General features: G+C 50.0%; 1 protein-coding gene across 1 annotated transcript in view; it reads left to right on the top strand.

Annotated features, from left to right (window-relative positions):
• The first annotated feature begins 530 nt into the window (after positions 1 to 530).
• The window catches only part of GRIK1 (glutamate ionotropic receptor kainate type subunit 1), a 98601-nt gene continuing 78711 nt past the window's right edge, over positions 531 to 20420 (top strand). The window contains exon 1 of the mRNA XM_062511047.1: positions 531 to 657. Within this exon, the coding sequence (XP_062367031.1) occupies positions 531 to 657 (127 nt within the window). The remainder of the gene's footprint in view (positions 658 to 20420) is intronic.

Below are 20420 nucleotides of genomic sequence, written 5' to 3'. Positions count from 1 at the left end.
TCGCGGGGTTGGAGGGCGCGGGGCGGAAAGCTTCTCCAGTGCCAAGGAGGGGGCTGCGGGGAGAGACCCGCGGGGGCTGGGGGGACGGCGACAGGGACAGCTCTGCCTCTGGTTCCCCGTTTCCCTGTCCCAGAATCGCGGAATCCCAGAATGCCAGGATGGATGGGGCTGGAAGAGCGGGAGATTCCGCGGCCTCCCTGGGGACCTGTCCCTGTCCCTGTCCCTGCGCGCCCGGACCGCTCCGCGCGTGTGCGCGCGCGTGTCCCCGTGTGCGCGCGCGTGTCCCCGTGCGCGCGCGGAGCCCGGAGCCGCCTGGCCCCGCCCGGGGCCGCCCCGCGGGAGGATCCTCCCGCTCCATCCCTCCCTCCATCCCTCCCTCCGTCCATCCCTCCGTCCATCCCTCCGTCCCTCGGGAGCGGGGGGCGCGGGCAGCGCGGCGGCGGCGGCAGCGCGGAGCCCCCGCGCCATGGGCGGGCGGCGCGGAGCGGCGCGGAGCCGGCCCGCCCGGGGGTAGCCGGCATGAACTGAGCATGGCGAGCGGCCGAGGCCCGCGCTGGCCCCGCCGAGCGGCCCCGGGCGGCGGCGGGGGGCTCCTGCTGCTGCTGCTCTGCGCCGCGGCGGGGCTGCCCCGGAGCGCACAGCAGGTGCTGCGGATCGGTGAGTGCCGACCGCCGGGGCGCGGCGGGGCCGGGCTGGGGCTCCGGGCATCTCCCGGGCAGCTGGGAGCTCGCCCGGGCGAGCAGCGGGACCCGCGAGGCTCCCGCGAGGCGCAGCCGCCGCTCCGGAGCCGGGGATGCTCGGGGTTGTTCAAGGATGCTCGGGGATGCTCGGGGATGCTCGGGATGCTCGGGGATATTCAGGGATGCTCGGGGATGCTGCGCTGCCGGGGCTCCCCGGGGCCGCTGCCCAAAGTTCGCCCCGGTGAGCGCTGCCGGAGAAGTTGGGCGAGGGGATCCCGGCGGAGCATCCCCGGAGCGCGCGGGGTGCCGGCTTCGGGCGCTCCGCGGGACACGGTGCCAGGGGTCCCCCGAGCCGGGCGGGCACCTCTGTCCTTCCTGCGCCGCAGGAAGGGCTCTGTGACCCTCAAATCTGTGCCGAGGGGTGCGGAGTGTCCCGGCTCGGAGCGCAGGGCGAGCGGCTGTGGTGCGGAGGGGAACTCGGGGGACGCGGGATGTGTTTGCCGCTACCCCCGGGCAGGGCAGCTCCGCGGGGCTGCGCGGAAAACTCCGCGAAACGGGAATTTATTTTTAAGCAGAAAACTCCGCGCCATGGAGAGGGGGCTCGGCTGACAGGAAGCCTCTCTTCCCACAGTGGGTTTCTTGTGTCAGTCAAGTGAGACGGTGAATACCAAGTATCGGTAGAGTTCGGGGTTAGGAGAGGCTGTGGGAAAGATGTAGGCAGAATCTGGCACGCTGCTGTTTCTGTCTGTCCCTTTTTCTCTTGGCAAACACTGAACATGAGGCGGGGGGGGAAAGAGAAAAAAAAAAGAAAAAAGAAAAAAAGAAAAAAAATGAGCTGTTTATGTGTTTATGGCAGCGGGGAGAGCATCAGAGCATCCCGCGATTCCCAAAGGAGCGTTCCGGTGCGGAGCTGAAGATCGGTGGCTTTTGACCCGGCAAGCCTTAGCCGCGCTCAGTTCGCCCGCGGCAGCGCTCCCTGAAACACCAGGGGAAAGCTACCAGTGCCCGGAGAGCAAAGCACACGGGGTCGGAGCATTTAAACGATGGAAGGAAGAGTGCAGCCCTTCGAAGTGCTGGGCCGAGGGGAGCAAAGCCGGGGACACCCAGCGCCCCGCGGCTGAGCATCTTCCATCAGCTCCCTCCCGGCTGTCCCCGACCAGGCTGCGCTCACCTTTACCAGGGGCATCAGGTGGAGTTTGCTGTTCCCTGCTCACCTCTGCACCACGCAAAGCTGGGTGATCCCACAGACACGGTGGGGGGATTCAGGGAAATTACCCCCAGTGGAACCTGGGGAAGAAAATCACGTTCAAATCCCTGCGGCACAGGCACCAGCGGGATGCTCTGGAAATGCACAAAACGCTGCCTTAACTTACTCTGGTTTAGTGGGAACAGCCTCGGAAGGAAGGAAGGAAGGAAGGAAGGAAGGAAGGAAGGAAGGAAGGAAGGAAGGAAGGAAGGAAGGAAGGAAGGAAGGAAGGAAGGAAGGAAGGAAGGAAGGAAGGAAGGAAGGAAGGAAGGAAGGAAGGAAGGAAGGGAGGGAGGAAGGAAGGAAGGAAGGAAGGAAGGAAGGAAAAGCGTGCCAGAGTTTCAGCGGGTTGACTTCAGCCTAAATTCCCGTGTGCAGGGTGAAATCTCGGCTTCACAGATGCCTTCAGGCTCGCGGGGAGCCGGCCAGAGCTTTGGGGTCCCCCCTTTGCTGCCCCGACCCTGCGGAACCTCTGCGCTGCCTCTGGCGCGCCCAGCAGGGCTCCCGGCGATCGCCCGCGTTGCTTTCCCAAAATTGCCCTGCGTGGGGTGCAGGGCCAGGGGAACTTTTGGGGTCAGATTTGCTCTCTCAGGGCACGCAGGGATGGGGCCCCAACGGTGACACCCCCCTGTGAGTGGCACCAGGACAGGAAGAGCCCTAAAGCTGACAAACTGCTCCTCTGTCAGTCACACCCATGGAGAGGGATGTGCAGGGGGTGTTACGGGGCTGGGAATGCATAAAATATGGAGTGTATTCTTCCTGCCGTGGTTCTGCTGCCCGTAGAGTAATGGTGTTATACAATATTCATCCTTCACATCCACTAACAGCAGCAGAGTTTCTCCGTGGATCCTGTCACTCCCGGAGGTGGCAGAGAGGGGCGATGGCGGGAACTCCCCCAAATCTCTTTGTGACAGCATCATAAAAATCATCCCCCAAGCATTTCTGACGGTGAAGGAAATGCCATTAAGCCATCAGATTGTCTTCCCCGCCTTTTAGTTAATTAAGGGAAGAACAGCCACACAATGGTGCAGCAGTTTGTACCCCGATTCATACACTGGGAGTCTAATTGAATTTGCCACCGTCAGGGAGAATTCAGATTTATTTTTTATTAGTGTTTCTTTGCTGGCTTGTAATAGGAATGAATGGGTTGTCTTGCTGGTGTGTAATTAGTTGAGAAAGGAGGTGTGAGCGATATGAATTCTAGTTATTCCTCAGCATCTGACTAATGACTCCTTTTCCAGCTCTCTAAACAAAAAAAATGAGGGATGGCAATGTGACCGACAAAACTGGCTCGTTAGGATAAAAGTAATGGATTTTGAGATAAGGTAGAGTTTTCAGCCTCAGTCATAAAACAAAATAAAGTGCCGGTGTCTTACTGGGTATTTCTTCCCCACTCCTGTTCACCATCTTTTCCTTTGACACATGAGCTAATGGAGCTGTCCAAGGAAATACCATCTTTATCTGCACATTATCCACCAGACTGTATTACATAAAAGTGTATTTAAAGTTTGTGACCCCAATATTTTTCACTGAAGTCCAAGGAGTTTTTAGTTTTTGCACCAAGTTCCTTCTTATCTATGCTACTTGTACCACTTGTATAAAATAAAAGATCTCCAAGGAAGAATAGTAATGAACTGGAGCAGATGCTCAGGTGCAGGAACAGCTTCCAAAGACATCTCAGCAACAACAGAATCATCCATTTGGTAGTGCTGGATGCAGAGCTCTCATTCCTGGGCACACATTACCCAGATTCTGAATAGGTTATAAGGGTAAAATTCAGTGACATTATGTGAAAATTTACAGCTGAGCTCCATTTCGGGTTGGAACTGACCAAGAGCAGGTTATTAACAAAGCTGGAGTTATTAAAGAATAACTGGAGTTGTTCAAAAGAAAGGAAAGGAAGTCGCTTGGATGAATCTCGGAATTATCTCTGAAACTGCCACCTTCTGGGAATGAACACATGGGCAGATTTCAGGGTTTGAAGGCTCTGCTCAGGGTGAGGAGGTAGAGAGACTTTCAGCAATCTGTGTGTTTCTGTGGAAAATTGAATATTTACATAAGGGTTCGTCCTTTGCACCGATTTACTCCTCACTCAACAAAATTCCCAAATTTAGGGAACTGTATTTTCCACAATGCAGGATTGGCCCCATAACATTTATCTCTGACTGACAAATACCAGATTTAAACCAAACGCGCACAACTCAACCCAACCCACAAAACATCAGTTTCTAGTATGTTGAAATTTTGAAGATGGATTTCAAAATCTCTGTTGGATTTCCCCAAGCAGGGCTAAAGCTGCGAGCTCTTTTCCCTGTGTGAAATTGCCACTTTCCCCTGATGAGAATGATAAAGACAGAAACCTCATTAATTTCTCTGCAAATCTACTAGCTTTTGCCAACTCTTTTTAAAGAGATCTTGTTTGTGACGGGAATGATACTATCACTCATCTGAGCTTCATCAGAGTGAAATGGAAAAAACCCCTCTCGGAAAGTCTCTTACCGTATTTGAGCACCGTGAAAAGCGTTCATTTGCAGCATTTGTTACTAGATACCTGCAAGTTATTCTATTTTACGATACCATAGGAAGCGGAGCTGCATTTTTCTCACCGGCCGGTGAGACACTGAATACATTTTGTTCACTAGGCTCTGAACGCTCAGTGGTTTGTCAGTTCTTTGTGATACGCTTCACCGCAGCTGTGGCAGGGCTGCATTTCCCGGGAGCTCCGTGGGTGAGCCGGTGCCTTGCCCTGGCTGGAGGGACAGGCACTGGGATTCACGGTTCCCCCCTCACTGGCACAGGGTGTGTACCACACCTTTGGGCTGGGAATTGGGGCACCCTGCGGGCTTCGCTCTGCACAGCCCCAGGAGCAGCTCAGACACAAACAGAGTCCTGGGATCTCCCAAATTATGCCCAGGGAGGAGAGTTGGCCATCGGGTGCCCTGAGCAGGAGGAACCTTCCTTACCAACAGAATGAAATGTGGTTTCCCAGAGTTTATCTCTTGCCCAGCAGCCTGTTTGCGGCGTTCGGGCGTGGTAATTGTTGTTTGAACTCCCCTGGCTTTCCCCACAACACCCGATTTCCCCGATTCACAGGGCGTTTCCCCTTGCTGGAGCTCTAAGCTCCTCCATATGGCCCTGTCCTCTCTCTACATTTTCCATTTGGGCTGGAAGTACAATCCCAATGCTGTTTTTTCATTACAGTCTGCCTCGTATATCCTGGTCAGTAATGAAGCTCAAATCCTGCTCCCCCCTCAATACTTTAAACAACTGCCTCTAATCTTCTTTTCTCAGAAAGGCTTGATTTGACCAACTAAACTATAGATTGTACTGCAGCAGAAGAAACAAATCCCATCCCAGAACTGATTAGTTTTGCTGCACAGCTTTGGGGCTGAGACCAGCAAGCCCAGTCTGTCCTAGTTTGGATGACTTTAGCTTTTAGTTTGCAGTAATGAGTTTATGATCTTGGGCAAGCTTTGCAGTGGGAGGTTATTACCCTTCCCTCTGTCTCCCTGCTGAAGGTTAGAGGATATTTTCCAGGAAATTATGAGCTCTCAGATGATGAATTTGCTTTCTCAGGGCAAAATCAAAATTCCAAATTAAAACGGCATCATTATTCCACATTGGCATTGTTTTCACTTCAGCTGCAGGAGCCAGTATCTGACAGGGCTGTTAAAGTAACTGCTTATCTTTCTTTGCTTGTTTGGGTTTTTTTTATTCCTCTGACAGTGCAGAAGGTTCCTCAAATACTCTCAGCACTTCACTAACTTAGGCACAAACAGTGGGAAATGGGAATCAGTTCAGCGGCCAAAGAGGCAGAACTCGTGTCCAAGGCTCGGTTTTGAGCTTCTTTTCTTGTTCCATCATGCTTTTTGCAATCACACCTTCTAGTTGGGTCGTTGTTGGTTTGGTGTTTATTTATTTTTTTTTTCCTTTGAGCTTTCAGGCTGCACAAGTTTAAAAGAGGAGAGTTATAAATGCTTTCAGCGCTGAGACTGTTCCCACCTCCTGCCCCCGGCTCTACACACCCAAACTTGGCCTATTTCAGGGCAAATCCTGTTTGCAGCACCCTGCTTGTGGCTGGGAGCAGCCCCCTCCCACCTTGCTGGGTGCCACCAAGGTCCTACAGGAGGCTGGGCGGGTGGAGGTGACAGTCAGAGTGCAGAGGCACGGAAAATGCAGGATTTGGGTGAGCAAACAGCAGTGAGACATCCCCTGCGTCCCAGAAGAAGCCTCAGCACAGCTCCTGGGCTCTGCTTTGGCTCTCAGGTGGAGCAGCACAGCTTCAGACACGGCAAAACACAGCCAGAGCCACAAAAAAGCATCTGGTTTAGAAGGACAACATCAGGCAGCTGTAAACTGTTTGAAGATCCCTGCTATTATCCTCCTCCCACGGGGAGAGGGAAGGGGCAGAGTCCTGACAGGGTGCTCTGGGTTAGAAAAGTCGGGTTTGGCGTGGTTTGGCAAGCCACTGAGAAGAAAAACTTGTATGCTTTAAACTCCTCATTAGAAGGCAAACCCATGGAAATTGGTGCTTTTGGGGGGTCTTACAATGCAAATTTTCCCCCCCATTTTGACACTCCCACAGGCTTCTCCACTATGGCACACAGGCCCTCTGCAATTACACGGATTTTGGATACAGCAGCAGCATTTTGGGGTTTAAGCCCTTTCCAGAAGGATACTGTGCACTTTGGGAATGAAGGCTATGAAGGATATTCCTGGTCTGTTGCTCACAGGCAAACACAGGACCACCCTGACTTGTTCTCTTACTCCATGTCTGTACCAGCACAGAGTTTCCCTCTTCTGCTCCCAGCAGGGTCCCAGCAGAGGCTTTTGGAGCATCCACAGGGGTGTGGGATGAGCATCCACAGGGGTGTGGGATGTGGCCCTCCAAATCCTGAATCTCCATCACAGCTCGTGCACACATGCACGTGTCCTCATGCAATCCTCCAGCCAGGCTGGCTGGAACAAACTCTGGCTTTGGGAAAGGCACAGCTCAGTGCCCACAGTCCTTAGCTTTCACTGCCTCCCTCCCAGACAGATGAAGATCTGGAGAACTGGAAATTGGATGCACTGAACACCCAGAGGGAAAACCACCCCCAAAACCGCAGCTTCCGCTTTCCCAAAAATAACCTTTCCGGTGCTCACACTCGGGGGAAAAAAACACGAGAAAAGCCAAATCCATTTTAGAACTGCTTGCTGTGGCACAAAGAGCCACTCCTGCCCATCCTGGGGCCCTGTGCCAGCCCAGCCATTCCCAGAAAGGTGATGGTTCGGGGAGGGGGAGCGGGAGGAATTTCAGGAGTAGTTTCCGTGGAACGGTCAGCTTCATTTTCGAGGAACTGCAAATGAATCCCGATTTCCCTGGCGCGGTCCCAGGGGATTAATCTGAGCCATCTGAGCCCGAATCAGGCAGAGCTGTGCCTGTCGGCAGTCGGAGCAGCCAGGTTGCTGCAGCAACAGGCTGACACATGTGAAACTGCCTTTGATGGCACCACTGTCGCACGGGAGGCTGTTTGGGAGTTAGGTCAGGTTTGGATCTGTACTACACTTTTCCACGGGCTGTCGGTCACTGCCACATCGGGGCTGGGCACTCGAAACGTGCCACGAATGACTTCGGCAGTCCCACGTGGATCACGGCTTAGCTGGCCACAGAAAGTGATGGAGCAATAAACCACCGAGAGCTGTTAAGCTCTGAGTAAGCCACCTCAGAATTCCTCCCTGCAATTCGGAGATGAAGTTACTACTTCTGCCCTAAATATTTGTTTTTTTTGTTTCTGTTTGCTCTTGCTTGCTTTTGTTCATCTTAGAATCCAGAAAGAGCATAGGAAATGAATTAAAAATCAAAGAGATGATCCTTGACAGCCTGTTGGAATGGGAGAGGAATGAGTAAATATCTCGTACAGGGCACAAGCAGGACGTGGAGCCGCTGCTGGGCTGTTTCCACTGCCCCTTCTCTCCCAGCGTGGGGCTGCCCAGCTGTCCTGTCACCTGCTCTGTGCCTGAGGTTCTCCCCTGCCACCCAGGCCACTTCCAGAGTTCTCCTGTAAAAAATGATGTCTTTCTTTTTGCTATCTCTGATCCAACAACCTGTACACAAAAAGCTTTTTATTCTTTCGGCGCCACTTCCTTTCAGCTGTGCCAAACCACCCCAAAACCTTATCAGTGGGGCACTGCAGCTGCAGTTTAATGTGAGCTCCCGCTTCCCTGACTGCCACTATCTCAGAAAGTTCCAAATTGTTTACTTATCTGCCAGCAACACACGCCGAGGGGAGTTCAGGCTCTGCTGCCCAAGGCGCATTTTAAATGGGGGGGAGAGCTGCTTCAAATACTTCACATTACATCTCCTGGCTTTATCTGCTGCTGTAAATGATGAGGCTGCTCCATTGAGCTGAAAGAAGATGAAATTTTTGAGCAGTGTTTTCTGAAGAATGGAGATTTTTCTCTCTGAAATGAAGAGCCTGTCGTGCCCCAGCGTGGCTGGTTCTTGCTTTGCTGCCCGAGCCTTTCCTTTTTTCCTTTCCCTTTCCTTTTTTCCTTTCCCTTTCCCTTTCCCTTTCCCACTAGGGCTCAGGCAGCTCCCAGGGGACTCAGCTGTGTCCTGACATTAAAGGCATCTGCAGATGGAGCGAGGGTGGCGTGTGCCCTGAGCAGCAAGTGCACTGGGGAGCTGCAGTCCTTCCCCTTCAGACAGACAGACGCCTGATGTGTGGGCTACAGGGGCGATTTAAAATAAACCACTGCTTGCAGCAGCCATGTGGAACACTCACAGCCACTCTGAAGTCCTGTATCCAGCCCTCTCCTCTGAGCTCTCCACCCTGTCTTTGCTTGCTCCGTTCTCCTCACTGGGAAGAGGCTGACTTTCAAAGAGTTAAAACCTGGTCCTTGCCCCATGGGAGTCACCCTGTTAGAAACCCCACTGGCCACAGGCAGAGCCCAATGAATTCGCATCCAGCTTCTCCAGGAAATTTCAGTGACAGAAGCTTTAAATTTAGTAAATTTAACTGCAAAACTTCTTTCAAATCCAAGCCCTTGCTCTTATCTGTGAGCCCTTACAGAAAATCTGTGAGAAAATTAGGTACAAAATCATCTCTTCTGGCTCCCTGCCCTTTGTTTTAAGTGGCAGAACACTTTTTCTCAGGGAAAAAAAAAAAAAAAGGAACAAATGACCCAAAGACTCCTTTAGCTCTGCCTGTGCCAGAGTCAATGGAGCTGCAGCAGTTTATAGTGATGAGGTTCTGGCAAGTGCATTATTCTGGCAGAAGAGAACAGTTGGGCAATTTACTGCAGCTCATCCAAACTGCAAATGAAGGTTCTGTATTCCCTCAGTTTGAGGAAATCAGCAGGAAAAGGCCTCCTCCTATTTTTTTTTTTTTTTTGTTTCTAATCTCCAGCCACTGATTTTGCCAAGCTTTCCCACTTCTGCAAAGATTTCCTCCTCTGCCCCACATTCCTCACCACAGCAGAGGCAGGGAAAGGATGCCAAAATTCCCTGGTTCGTAGTAAGAACCGGTGCTGTTGTGTGTGAGTCTTTCCAGCTAGGATGGAATGAAGAGGCTGGAATTGAAGAGCTGGGATGTCTTTTAGCCACAGCCTCTAGAAAGAGCATTATTATTTACATGCAATCCCGCGGCTGGGGCCAGGGCAGTGAGCAGTAAAGCACAAACCTTTCTTTGGACAGCAAAATGAGTTATTAGAAAAGACTCTGCCTCCTCTCTGTGCAGCCCAGCGCAGAGCTGCCGATTCTGCGCATGGATATATCAAATAGGGTCAAGCATGGCACAGCTCTGGTGTCACGCTGAATTCGTGCTGGAGCTAATATTGTTACAGCTCTGTTGTGGCTGACATAAAGCTGTCACTTCTTCAGGAGGCTGATTCATGAGAGACACGGGAGAATCAATGGAGATAAAAATAGGGAGTGCAGTAACAGCATCCATCTCATCACCATTTTGCTTGCATTACACTGAGTAACCTGATTAAAAGGGTCATATTTAAACATAATCTGGCACAACTGCTCAGAGAAGTTAGAGTGGGAGAGGAGGAACCCGAACTGGGGAGCCTTGGGGCTGGGGAATCCATCAGCCCGCACAGGGCAGCAGTGCTGGAAGAAAGGGGGCAGTGGGCAGCCCCCCACCATTCCCAAAGCCTGGACTCAGCTGGAGAACTGCAGGCAGCCTGGCACATTCCTGCTTGGAGAGAGACAAACTGAAATGAAAAAGGCCCGGACCGGTGCGCTACAAAGTAGAAAATCCCCTCTGTATTCATGCCTAGCGAATATTTTAAAAAAAAAAAAAAAATCCCTCCAGAATCAATCTCTAAATGCACACAGATACTTTCCCCTAGAAAATCTGTCTGAAAAGTGTTTGGATTCACCTTGCCCGTGAATTAGCTTATACCTAGAATAGCCAAAATGCAGGCTTGCCCATGCTGCACTCCAGACCTGAAGATGAACAATCAGAACCAAAGCTGCAGATGAAGCTCGTGCTTTTGCTGAAGGTTAGATCTGGGGGGGATCTTCGTTCCTGCCGGGTTGAGGTGCAGTGCTGCTTCCACCCAAGCCGTGCAGAAATCCACCACCACCCCTTCCTTCCCTGCAGCCTGGGTGTGGGCACTCAGCAAAGGGAAGAGCTGGCACAGCAATTCCTGGACCATCAGGAGCTCAGCTCTCTCTCTCTCTCTTCACTGGAGGCAAACCTGTCTCAGGAAATCCGGGAGCAGAGGAAGATCAGGAATGCATTGGAGCTTGTTATTCCAGAAGGGCCATCTGCATCCTCCCCACGGCTCAGTTTGCACTGATCTGTGGGGGATGATGAGCACGATATCAAAGAGGGAATTCCCCTCTCCCCTTCTGGAAGTGCTGTTTCTCTGGGATTCAGGAGTGGAGTCCTGCAGTAACTCTGAACTGCAGGCTTGCGACCTCCTGTCATTGTGGGCTCAAGCACCGGCACACCAAGGGGATAAAGAGAAGGAAACAGAATGAAAAAAAAATAAAATCTCAGATAAGAGGGAATTGTCAGGTTGATAGTAATCTTAAGTATGTGGGACTGTGTTTATGCCCAGTTTCTAGTGAAACCCCAGTGCTTTCCAGCGTGCAGCACGCTCAAGAGACCACAGGGTTTGGGATTTAGTGCCAGAACTGTCAGGAAATTCTCAATCACTCTTCTCTTATCCTGGCACCCCAAACTTGAGAGAATACTGCAGTGGGAACTCAGACATCCAGCAAATCATGGGCGTGTGCTCAGAAAACCTCCAAGGCAGTACCAGAATGGATCTGCAGCTAACAGGGAATAAAGGGTTTCTCCATTTTCTTTTCAGGGATATCTTTGAATTGAGGCTCAAAGACATTCCGTGTTTCTTGCCAGCGTGAGGAAAAGCTATGGTCAACCTGTGAGGGAGGCAGGGAGCTTGCTGTCTTGGGAAGTGTTAAACCTGAGGTGAGTGGCAGTGCCTGACCAGGCAGGGCAGCTCTGGGTGCTGCTGCCAGCCTGTCACTTTACAGCCACCTTGCAGGGCTTTATTGCCGTGCAGCAGCAGCCACAGCAGCTGGGACAGACAGGTTGCCGCCGATGACAGGATCTTTACAAGGGGCAATCATGATGGCATCAGTGTTTATCCTCTGCAGCGAGTGGATAAATCACAGCAAACGGGCTTCCCCTCCGAGCTGAAATCTGCTGGGTTATTCCTGCCCAGTCACAAATGTTTATCCAGCACGAGGTGGAAGTGCCAGGCGCGTCCTGTGCCTGGGGCGGGCAGCAGGTACAACCTCCTGCCCAGCCTGGGAGCAGGATGGCACTGGGGGCACAGATGCTCAATCCAAGGTGGTTCGGGCAGCTGTTGAGAGGTCTTCCACCTTCCTGGGAGCCAGAGGTGATTTGCAGTGTGTCAGGGTGAATGAACCCGGGTCGAACGGAGGCTCCTCCTCTTAGGAGGCCTTTGGGTGAGACTGAGGTCACGCACCCTGGCCGGGGGGCTGCAGGTGGGCCCCAGGCCACGGATCAGATTCACCGTTGGCTCAGGAACAGAAGGTTAATTTTACTCAGGTAAATAGTGAGATGCAGTTTTGCCTCCACGCTCGGGCAGTTTGTTTTCAGAGAACCGGCACTTCCCAGAAATGGTTACATAAATCAGAGGAACTACAATATGAGCATCCTCTGGAGCTTTTTCATTTCAGTTTTCAATGTCAAACAGTGTTCAGTGTTAGAGGTTTGAAAGGATGAAATTAGAAACCCTGTAATGGGTTATTATGGAAAGATATCCCTCAAGAAAGCACATTCCCAGCTCCTCACCCTCTGGTGTTCTGCCCATTAGGAACAAGCATGAATTCTGCATTTAATACTAGCTGAGGTAATCGGAGCTGTTCTCTCAGCCTCCCCAGCCTCCTCTTTTCCTGAATCCCCGGAACCCTCAGCTCTCAGTATCACCTTGCAGCCACACGTTCCCCGAGTTAATTATCCCTTGTATCAAACTGCATTTTCTTTTATCCCTTTCAAATTTGGTGCTTTCCCATTTCTCCAAGCATCTGCCTGTATCCACACAAATGAAAAGGATCAACTGTAGAGGATAATCTTCTGCCTGTATCCCTCTTGCTATTTTCTGTATCTGCATCCCATTTTCTCTGCTCCGTTCCGTCCGCTGGCTGCCCCATCCCCAAAGGCTGGGAGCCTCCCTTCCTCTCAGTATTAGCTCGGAGCCCAATTTTAGCTGTGGTTGAACAAGATGCTTCTCTGCTGAGAGGAAGAGAAAAGGACAGAGGGAGGTTGCTTTTCCTTCTGGAGTCATCCTAATGGGAATTTTTTGGTCCTGAAGGAAGATTCCAAGGTTAAACAGCAGCAGCAGGGATTTCACAGCTTGGGGTGTGCATCTGTGCTTTTGGTTGTGCTCTCTCTCCTCCCTTTGCCAGAAAAGGATGCCCTGAGAGGAGCAGCATCTCCTGATCTCCCAAAAATCCCCTTTTCCTGAGTGCCCTGCTGAGGTGAAGTCTCTGCTTGGCTTTGTAGATTCTTGGACACAGCACTTCAAGGTCACCCACCACGGTAAAGAAAGTGCTCATTTCCCATGTGCAAATCAGGACATTGCGGACAGCACCAGGCTCTGCAACCCACACCAGGTTCCCTCTTCTCCAAGTAGGCTGTCCCACCTGCCAGGCAAGGCTTCCCTTGAAAACAACCCCCTGCCTTTCATTTAACACTCTGCTTTCTGGAGCTCTCTCCGTTTTCCTCTCCTGAGGGGGTATGGTCACTTTACGAGAAAGAAAAGTTGGACTCCTGCTCGCTGCGCTCGCCCTCAGATAACTCTGCAATAGGTATTTATGCACCTACATAAAAAAGACACAGGGACTTTGTGGTTGTGCACTCCTATCCAGCTCTATTAATGTTTACCAATCCCATTGCTTTTAATTCCCGTGCAGGAATTCTGACAACTGCAGAGCTGATGAGAATCCGTTTTTTTGTTTGTTTGGTTGGTTGGTTGTTTTTTTACATAAAAAGAAGAGCAGTTCTTTAAATCCTAAAAGCCACCTCGGGAAGCGATTCTTGGATTTGTTGTTGTGGGGTTTTTTTTGGGGAAGAGGAGGAACTTACACAGAAGGATTCCTGAGACCGTGACAGTCAATTATGCGTCTATTCCCAAAGGATTAGGTATTTAAAACTGCATTTTACAGCTACTTTATTTCCTGGCAAGACAACTGGAAAGCTGAATCAGGGAATGAGTGGTGGGGGTTCCTTTCTCTACAGGGTGGGGGGATTGCACAGAAAGGAGCAAATTCCCTGAGGAATACATACCCGGGCACACACACACACACACACACACACACACACACACACTCCAGGGAACACAAAGGCTGGGAATATTGACTGCTGTGTGCCAAAGAATCACAGAATTATTCCATTTGGAAAAAGCTTCTGAAAGAATCAGGTTCAACCCCTAACCCAGCAGTGTCCAGTGCGCCGCTGAACCACGTGTGGCAAAATCACCTTTACTTCCCTTACCTTTTACTTCCCTGAAAAATCTGCGTTCTCTGCCCTCTGAGAAGTAGGAAGTATTCCAGGTTTCCCTGTGCTAGTCCCCAGAGGTCTGGAGGGATGCACTTGCTTGGATGAGCTCACAGAGCTCAGACCAAAGGAAGTGTCAGTAAATCACTGCAGAGCAGCCCAGGCTACCATGCTGTGCAAAGAGAGAGCTTCCCTGGCTCCGCTCCAATCCCTGCTTTTATTCTCCCACTTGGGATGCTGATAAAGATGCTTAATATCTGTGTAGACAAGCCCTAACAGGATGTCTGCTGAGCAAGGTGCTGGCCAGGCACACACTCCTCAGAGAAGCAGACGTGAAATGCAATTCAAAACTGCAGTGAAATCCAACAGCATCGAGTTTCTGTCCCTAAATGGTGCAAAGTTTGCAGAGATCAATAGAAATGGAGATGTTTGTGTCACTGGGTGGCCTTGGTCCATGCCAGCACACGGTAGTTAGAGAGGAAACACCAGGGAGTTGCTTCATTTCTACCTATTGGAGACAGAAATAACCCTGTACTGGAAATGGAAATAACCCTTTCCTGGAGCCAGAAATAACTCTTCACTGCCCAGGCCCAACAGGTCATTTGTCCAGTGGTTCCTTCTGACTTCGGAGAAGTTTCTGTCCCACTCAGGACTTAGGAGGGCTGAAGGGGACAGAAGACACACTGTGCATTTTCATTTCCGATTCCCTGGCTCAGCTGAAAGGCTGAAGGGCAGTGAGCCAGGGAGCAGGTTCCCCACCAATCCAGCTTTCCTTTATTTAAGGGAAATTTAGGCAGTTTCTCGTGCCCTCTTTGGGATTTAGCCTCATGTCAGGGCAGATTTTTGGGCTTCCCAACAATTTCTCCTGCAGGCTGTTCCTACAGGGAGCACTTGGATAAAAGAGAACACAAACTAGGCTGTTTGCCTTTGTTCATGGCCCTGGCTCATGGGGCTTCCCAGAGGTTCATTTCAGGGCATTCTAAAAACATCCTCCTTTGCCCTTTTGTTTTTTTCCCTTGTCACAGTGTAAGATGCTGGTTTGGACAATTTGTTCTTCTTTGCTTTATATGTTTCCCAAAACAGTCTCAGGAAGGAGCTGGGAACTTTCCCCTGTTGAAAATCCAGTGCAGTGTGAATGCTGGGGTGTTTTTTTTTTCCTAGGAAGCTGTCCCAGGAAGCCGTTTGCTGCTCCCTCTGGTCCAGCCACACAGAAGCTACAGAAATGGAAGTTTTATTCATGCCTAGAAGATTAAACCCCTATTTATACATCTCAATCCTATAAGCTATAAAGCTCTTTTTTGGCCTTTTTTTTTCCCCCTGTGAGTTTTGTTTTTGCTCTGTTTTGTGGGTTTTTTTGAGTTGTCAGTCACTCAGGTTTGGGAAATGTGCTGGAATTGTTTGGTCTGCAAAGGAGAGCATCATGGGGAAACTCTGAGATGAGTGGCTTCAGACAGCAACTCACCACGAGTGCTTCAGCAATGTGCAAACACATTACCTCCCCCCAAGCCTGTCTACAGAGAGGGAAAAAGGAATGGCTAAGTAAATGAATGAAAACCCAAACAGGCAAATAACACACTCAGTGAGCCTCCAGAGAATATCCATCCCTCTCCTGAACCCTGCACTGTGTGGCTCAGCACTGTCTGGCCTGGTGTAGTTTTAAGCACTGAAGTGTCAGTTTTTAAAATTGAATTTGAAAGGTTTTTCAAAGACAAATGATTGTGGAGCAGAGAGCAGAGTGTGGCAGGTCACTTGGTGACCGTGCTCCCTGCCCGTGGGGCTGGGGTGAGGAGGGAGGGATTCCCAACCCAAACCCTGCCCATGTCCCACTTTCAGCTGGCTGCTTTTGAGAAGCCCCTTCAGGAGCCACAGGTTTGTCTCAGGATCACGAGAACAGCAGGACATGGTGCTTTTCTTGAAAAATGGCATCTGTCAATATCCATCAGTAACCTGGGATTCTCCCAGCTGCCTCCGGCCTAAATGTGGTTACAGTTCCCCCTCCCGGCTTATTCCTTCTTGTGTGTTTGCTTAGAGGTGAACGTAAGTCTGCTGTCCTCACATTTAAACTTTTTTTTTTTTTTTTTTTTTTTTTGGTAAATAAGTATATTCTGCTGTGGGGGTTCTCATCTGCTAAAAGCAGAGTTTGTTATATTTGATTAATGTGGGAATAAATAATGAATTTGATGGTTTGTTTTCCATTTAACTCAATGCCTCCAATTTTCTGATTCCTTAGTCAAAGAAAATGGAAGGATAAATTGCAGTTTGGTCTGATGGGGATGACTTTGATCCGATGAGGCATTTCCTAGAGGCCACATCAGCCTCAGGACCTAAACTGACCACAGAGGAAGTCTGTGGGGGAAAAAGAAGCCACTTTGACAGGACTCATTTGTCAAGATCAGTGGTGTGCAGCCCTGGTGGAAAGCTGGTGACTGCAGGCTGTCCATGGAGAATTGCAGAGGTTTTTCCTGCTGCTCTCCTAAGAAGTATGAACAGTGCCAGCAGTACCTGTCCAGGCTGAGAGTTACTTTAAGTAAGTGGCAAATAAAACTTAATTCTCTGAAGAGGTTTTTGTTGCAAGTACGGATCTCACTTAATAGCTTAAACACTGAAAAATTGCTTCAAATTGCATTTTGTGCTTTGGTTCTGGTCCAGATGTTTATAAGCAGATGTGGTGCTCAGGCAAAAATTAAGTTGTTTGCTCTTTCCCGTGCTTATTTAGTTTTCCTTGTTGCTTTGTGGATACATGCAGTGGCTTTTTCAGAAAGGATGCAGCTTCTTTTCAGACTTGCAGCAGATTGGGCACTTCTCTCCAAGCGAACCCCAGGGCCGGCTCAGCAGGGGGAAAGAAAATCAGCCTCTGGCACAAGAATGGTTTTGCTTCTCTTTTTGGGTGTGCTGAATACCAGAGGAGAGGGAGTCTGGTCACGTGGTGGGTTTGCAGAGCTGTTCACATTTGGAAGAGATAAACTGTGTGCTCTCAGATATCCTGGATCCTGCAGGGATGTTGGCTGCTCCCAGGGTTCCTCTGCCACTCCTTGGAGAAGTGGGGAGAGTCAGTCCCTTGGAAGTGCTGTCTAAGCAAAGCAGTGGAGTAATTCGGTGGAATAATTTCAATTTGAATAATTTTGAGGCTGCCCAGGGAGGTTTGGTGTCCTCGTCCCCAGAGGTGTCCCAGGAAGGCCTAGAGGTGGCACTCAGTGCTCCAGGCTGGGGACAAGGTGGGCACTGGGCACAGCTGGGATTTTATCTTGGAGAACTGTAGAATAACTTTGGCCACATCTTCCTGGTGTTTCCTTTTCCTCAGGCACTAACTCTTGTAAAACTGGCAGCTTTCTTAACCAGGCATGGGGTAAGGGCATCGTTGACATATCCTGTGATGTGTGTCCAGCTCTTTCCAAAGGGGCCATCTATTACAAGGAATTAATTTTCTTTTGGGATAGTCAGTACCTTTTTAGTGTTATTTCATTGCACCCACTTGCCTTTCAGACAGTGCTCCCTGACCTCTGTAGCATTATCCTCTGTGTGAGAACTAGATGTGTGAGAATTAATATCCTCTTCCCAACTTCTCTTCTGTGGTTTCCTCTTCCTGGCTTTTTGTTTCCACCACCTTGCCCATCGTGGCACCGACACTACGCTGGCTCTTCTTTGCTGTTGGATCCATGGGATTGCTTTCCTGGTTTTGATGGATTTCACCTCCTGTATGATCCTGTATAATGAACATATCCACTCCTCCTTGCTCAGCTTGCTGCCTCCCACGTGCCACTGAGCAAAGTCCTGAGCACTGCACTGAGCGCTTGGGATAATCAGTGTCCTTTCCCTGCCAGAGAGGCCTCCTGCCTTGCCCTGCCCTGCCCTGCCCTGCCTTGCCCTGCCCTGCCCTGCCCTGCCCTGCCCTGCCCTGCCCTGCCCTGCATGGCCACCCTGCAGAGCCAGAACCAGTTGTCGTCTGTCCCAGTGGCCCCCCGGAGCAGGGACACATTGAGGAACAGAGCTGGGGCTCACCAGGTCCATGCCCCTCCCGTGACAGAGCAAAGCATTTCTCCAAGGACATTTCCTATCATGCAGCAGAAAGCATCTTTTAGTAGGAAATGTCTTTCGTTTTGTAGTCATCACTTTGGAGCTGGTGAACAGCTGGGAAGAAAACCTGAATGCAGAAAATAATTATACAGTTGAGTATCTAACATGAGAAAGAGCCCTTCTGAGAAATCAGGCTTTTCCTCAACATTGCTGTGCATGCTTGCAAAGACATGAAAATCTGTGTGCTAATGTACCTGGAGAAACATAAAGCATCTCTTTGTTTTCTTCCCAGAGATGTAAAATAATTAATTTGGGGAAGATTGATGCGAACAACACTCTCAGGGATTGCTGGGGTGCCTGTGCAGGGCCAGGGGTTGGACTGGATGATCCTTGTGGGTGCCCTCCAGCTCAGGATATTCTGTGATTTTATGATCATCCAGAGCCAGGCTGGGATCTGAGGACAGTGCTGCACCACACTGGAAAAATCTAACACAGAACGGTCCTGAGACCTGCAAGGCAGAACTGCACATTTGATCCTTTAGCAGGTGTCACTCACTGCTTCAGCCTCCCTTTTACATGGTGCAGATTTTCCTGCAGCATTTTGCCATAATTTCTGCCTTGGGGAGTTGGAACGTCCACAGGAGAGCACTTGGGGCACCAGCTTTGGTGCCCAGTTTAGGAAGCAGAGGAGATTGTTGCTGGAGATGTTTCTCCCTAAGGCGATGCCCTGTTTGCCAATTGACTTTATCAGACTGAGGGTTTAAACGCCTCCATGGCACATCTAAACTGCAGGGTGGGAATTCTGCTCTCCTTTGATGTGATCCCATTTCAGCCTCTCCCAGTCCTGCTGTCACTTGATCATTCTGGTCTGGCTTAGTTGGGTCGATGGCAGAAATATAAAATCCCAGGGAACCCCCTCCCTAAATCTTTGGAGGAAAATGAAAACAATGATCCAAAGATTGTATTTCTCCTGTGTTCTTCTGTTCCTCTTTCTGAGGAACATGATAGAAAATGAATGAGCCCCAAAATTCAATCTCTTCCTCGTGTTCTTATCACAGACATCTCGATGTGGTGTATTTTTTCCTCATCTTGTGCTTACTGTAAAACTAGGAAATTGAAAAGCACAAGTATGAGATCTGTCTCTACCCAAAAACCCTTATGACCCCCAAAAGATACAAATTTAACTCCCAAAATTGATGACTTGCTCTTGTGGCAAGATGAGGAATTTCCTTGTGCTAATAAATCCATGATTTTGCATCCTACTTGATAAAAGGACAAAATAAAAATCAGTTTGCAAATGATTACAATTCATTAAAATGCAATTATTTGTGAACTACTCTGAACTGATGTTCTTGATGAGCTGAGCTAATCCTGTGCCACTTCCAACCTGAATGGAATTGAAATGTAGAAGTCAGGACTCAGGGAATGCTTGGGGAGTTTTGGGTAGATGCAAACCATGAAAGGATGAAACATTTCCTGGGAGTTAACAGGCCAAGCCAAAAAGCCACAAAAATCTTTAGGCATCATAACTTCACTATATTTTTTGAACATTTAACTATTGACGTGGTTTTTGTTCAGAGGCTAAGTGTGACTTAGTTAGGTGGCGGACTTCAGAGGGATTTGGGTTTGGATCCAAACTCTTGCTGTGGGATCAGCAGTGTGTTTCCATGGACGATTCCCTGAGGGATAGACACTGATAACCCCCTCTTTGCATCCCTTCCCAGTGCCCATAAAAGTCACTGCAGACAGATTCTGACACAGACTATAAACCCTGTGTGCAGAATCAGTTGGTTTTTCCTCACAATCGTGGAATAAATAGGAGAGGTAAAGGCCAGAGTCCAGGCTGAGCTAATTAATGATATCCTTAAATAATGATGAAGTGATATCCTAGTACAGAGGCTGCTTTTTCCCCCCAGTGCAGGACGTTCCTCTCAAACCTTTGTGTTTCTCCATCCAGCTTGTCAGAGAGCTCCACTTTTGTGTGTGCTGATACAAGAAAATTGATTGTGAATCCTGGCTGAACACCCTATTTGGGTGCTGTGCCAGCATGCCTGATACGTGTTTTGGGTCCTCTCTGGGGTGTGAAGATGGGCTGGGAGGTGGAGCACCCTGCCCATCTTCTGAGGCAGAAGAAATGAGCAGGTTCTTGTCCAGAGACTGTTCTCTGGTGAAGAACAATGCCCCGTGCTGGAGGCACATAATGGCACTGCTGACACGCAGCATTTCTGTGCTGATTCATTTCCTGCACGGATGAGATGGTTCTCTATTGCAAGATGGCCTCAGAGTGCTGCTTCTGAGCGTATGGCAGGGCTGTTAGAAAACAGAGCTCTGGAAGGCAGGGTATTCACAAAACAGTGCTCTGGAAGGCAGTGTGTTCACAAAACATTGTTCTGGAAGGCAGTGTGTTCAGAAAACAGTGCTCTGGAAGGCTGTGTATTCACAAAACAGTGCTCTGGAAGGCAGTGTGTTCAGAATTCCCCACATGTTTTCCCA

This window comes from Cinclus cinclus, chromosome 2 (assembly GCF_963662255.1).
Source record: "Cinclus cinclus chromosome 2, bCinCin1.1, whole genome shotgun sequence".
NCBI classification, from domain to species: domain Eukaryota; kingdom Metazoa; phylum Chordata; class Aves; order Passeriformes; family Cinclidae; genus Cinclus; species Cinclus cinclus.
The sequence above is the reverse complement of the archived record's forward strand: the minus strand, read 5'-3'. Positions and strand labels throughout refer to the sequence as shown.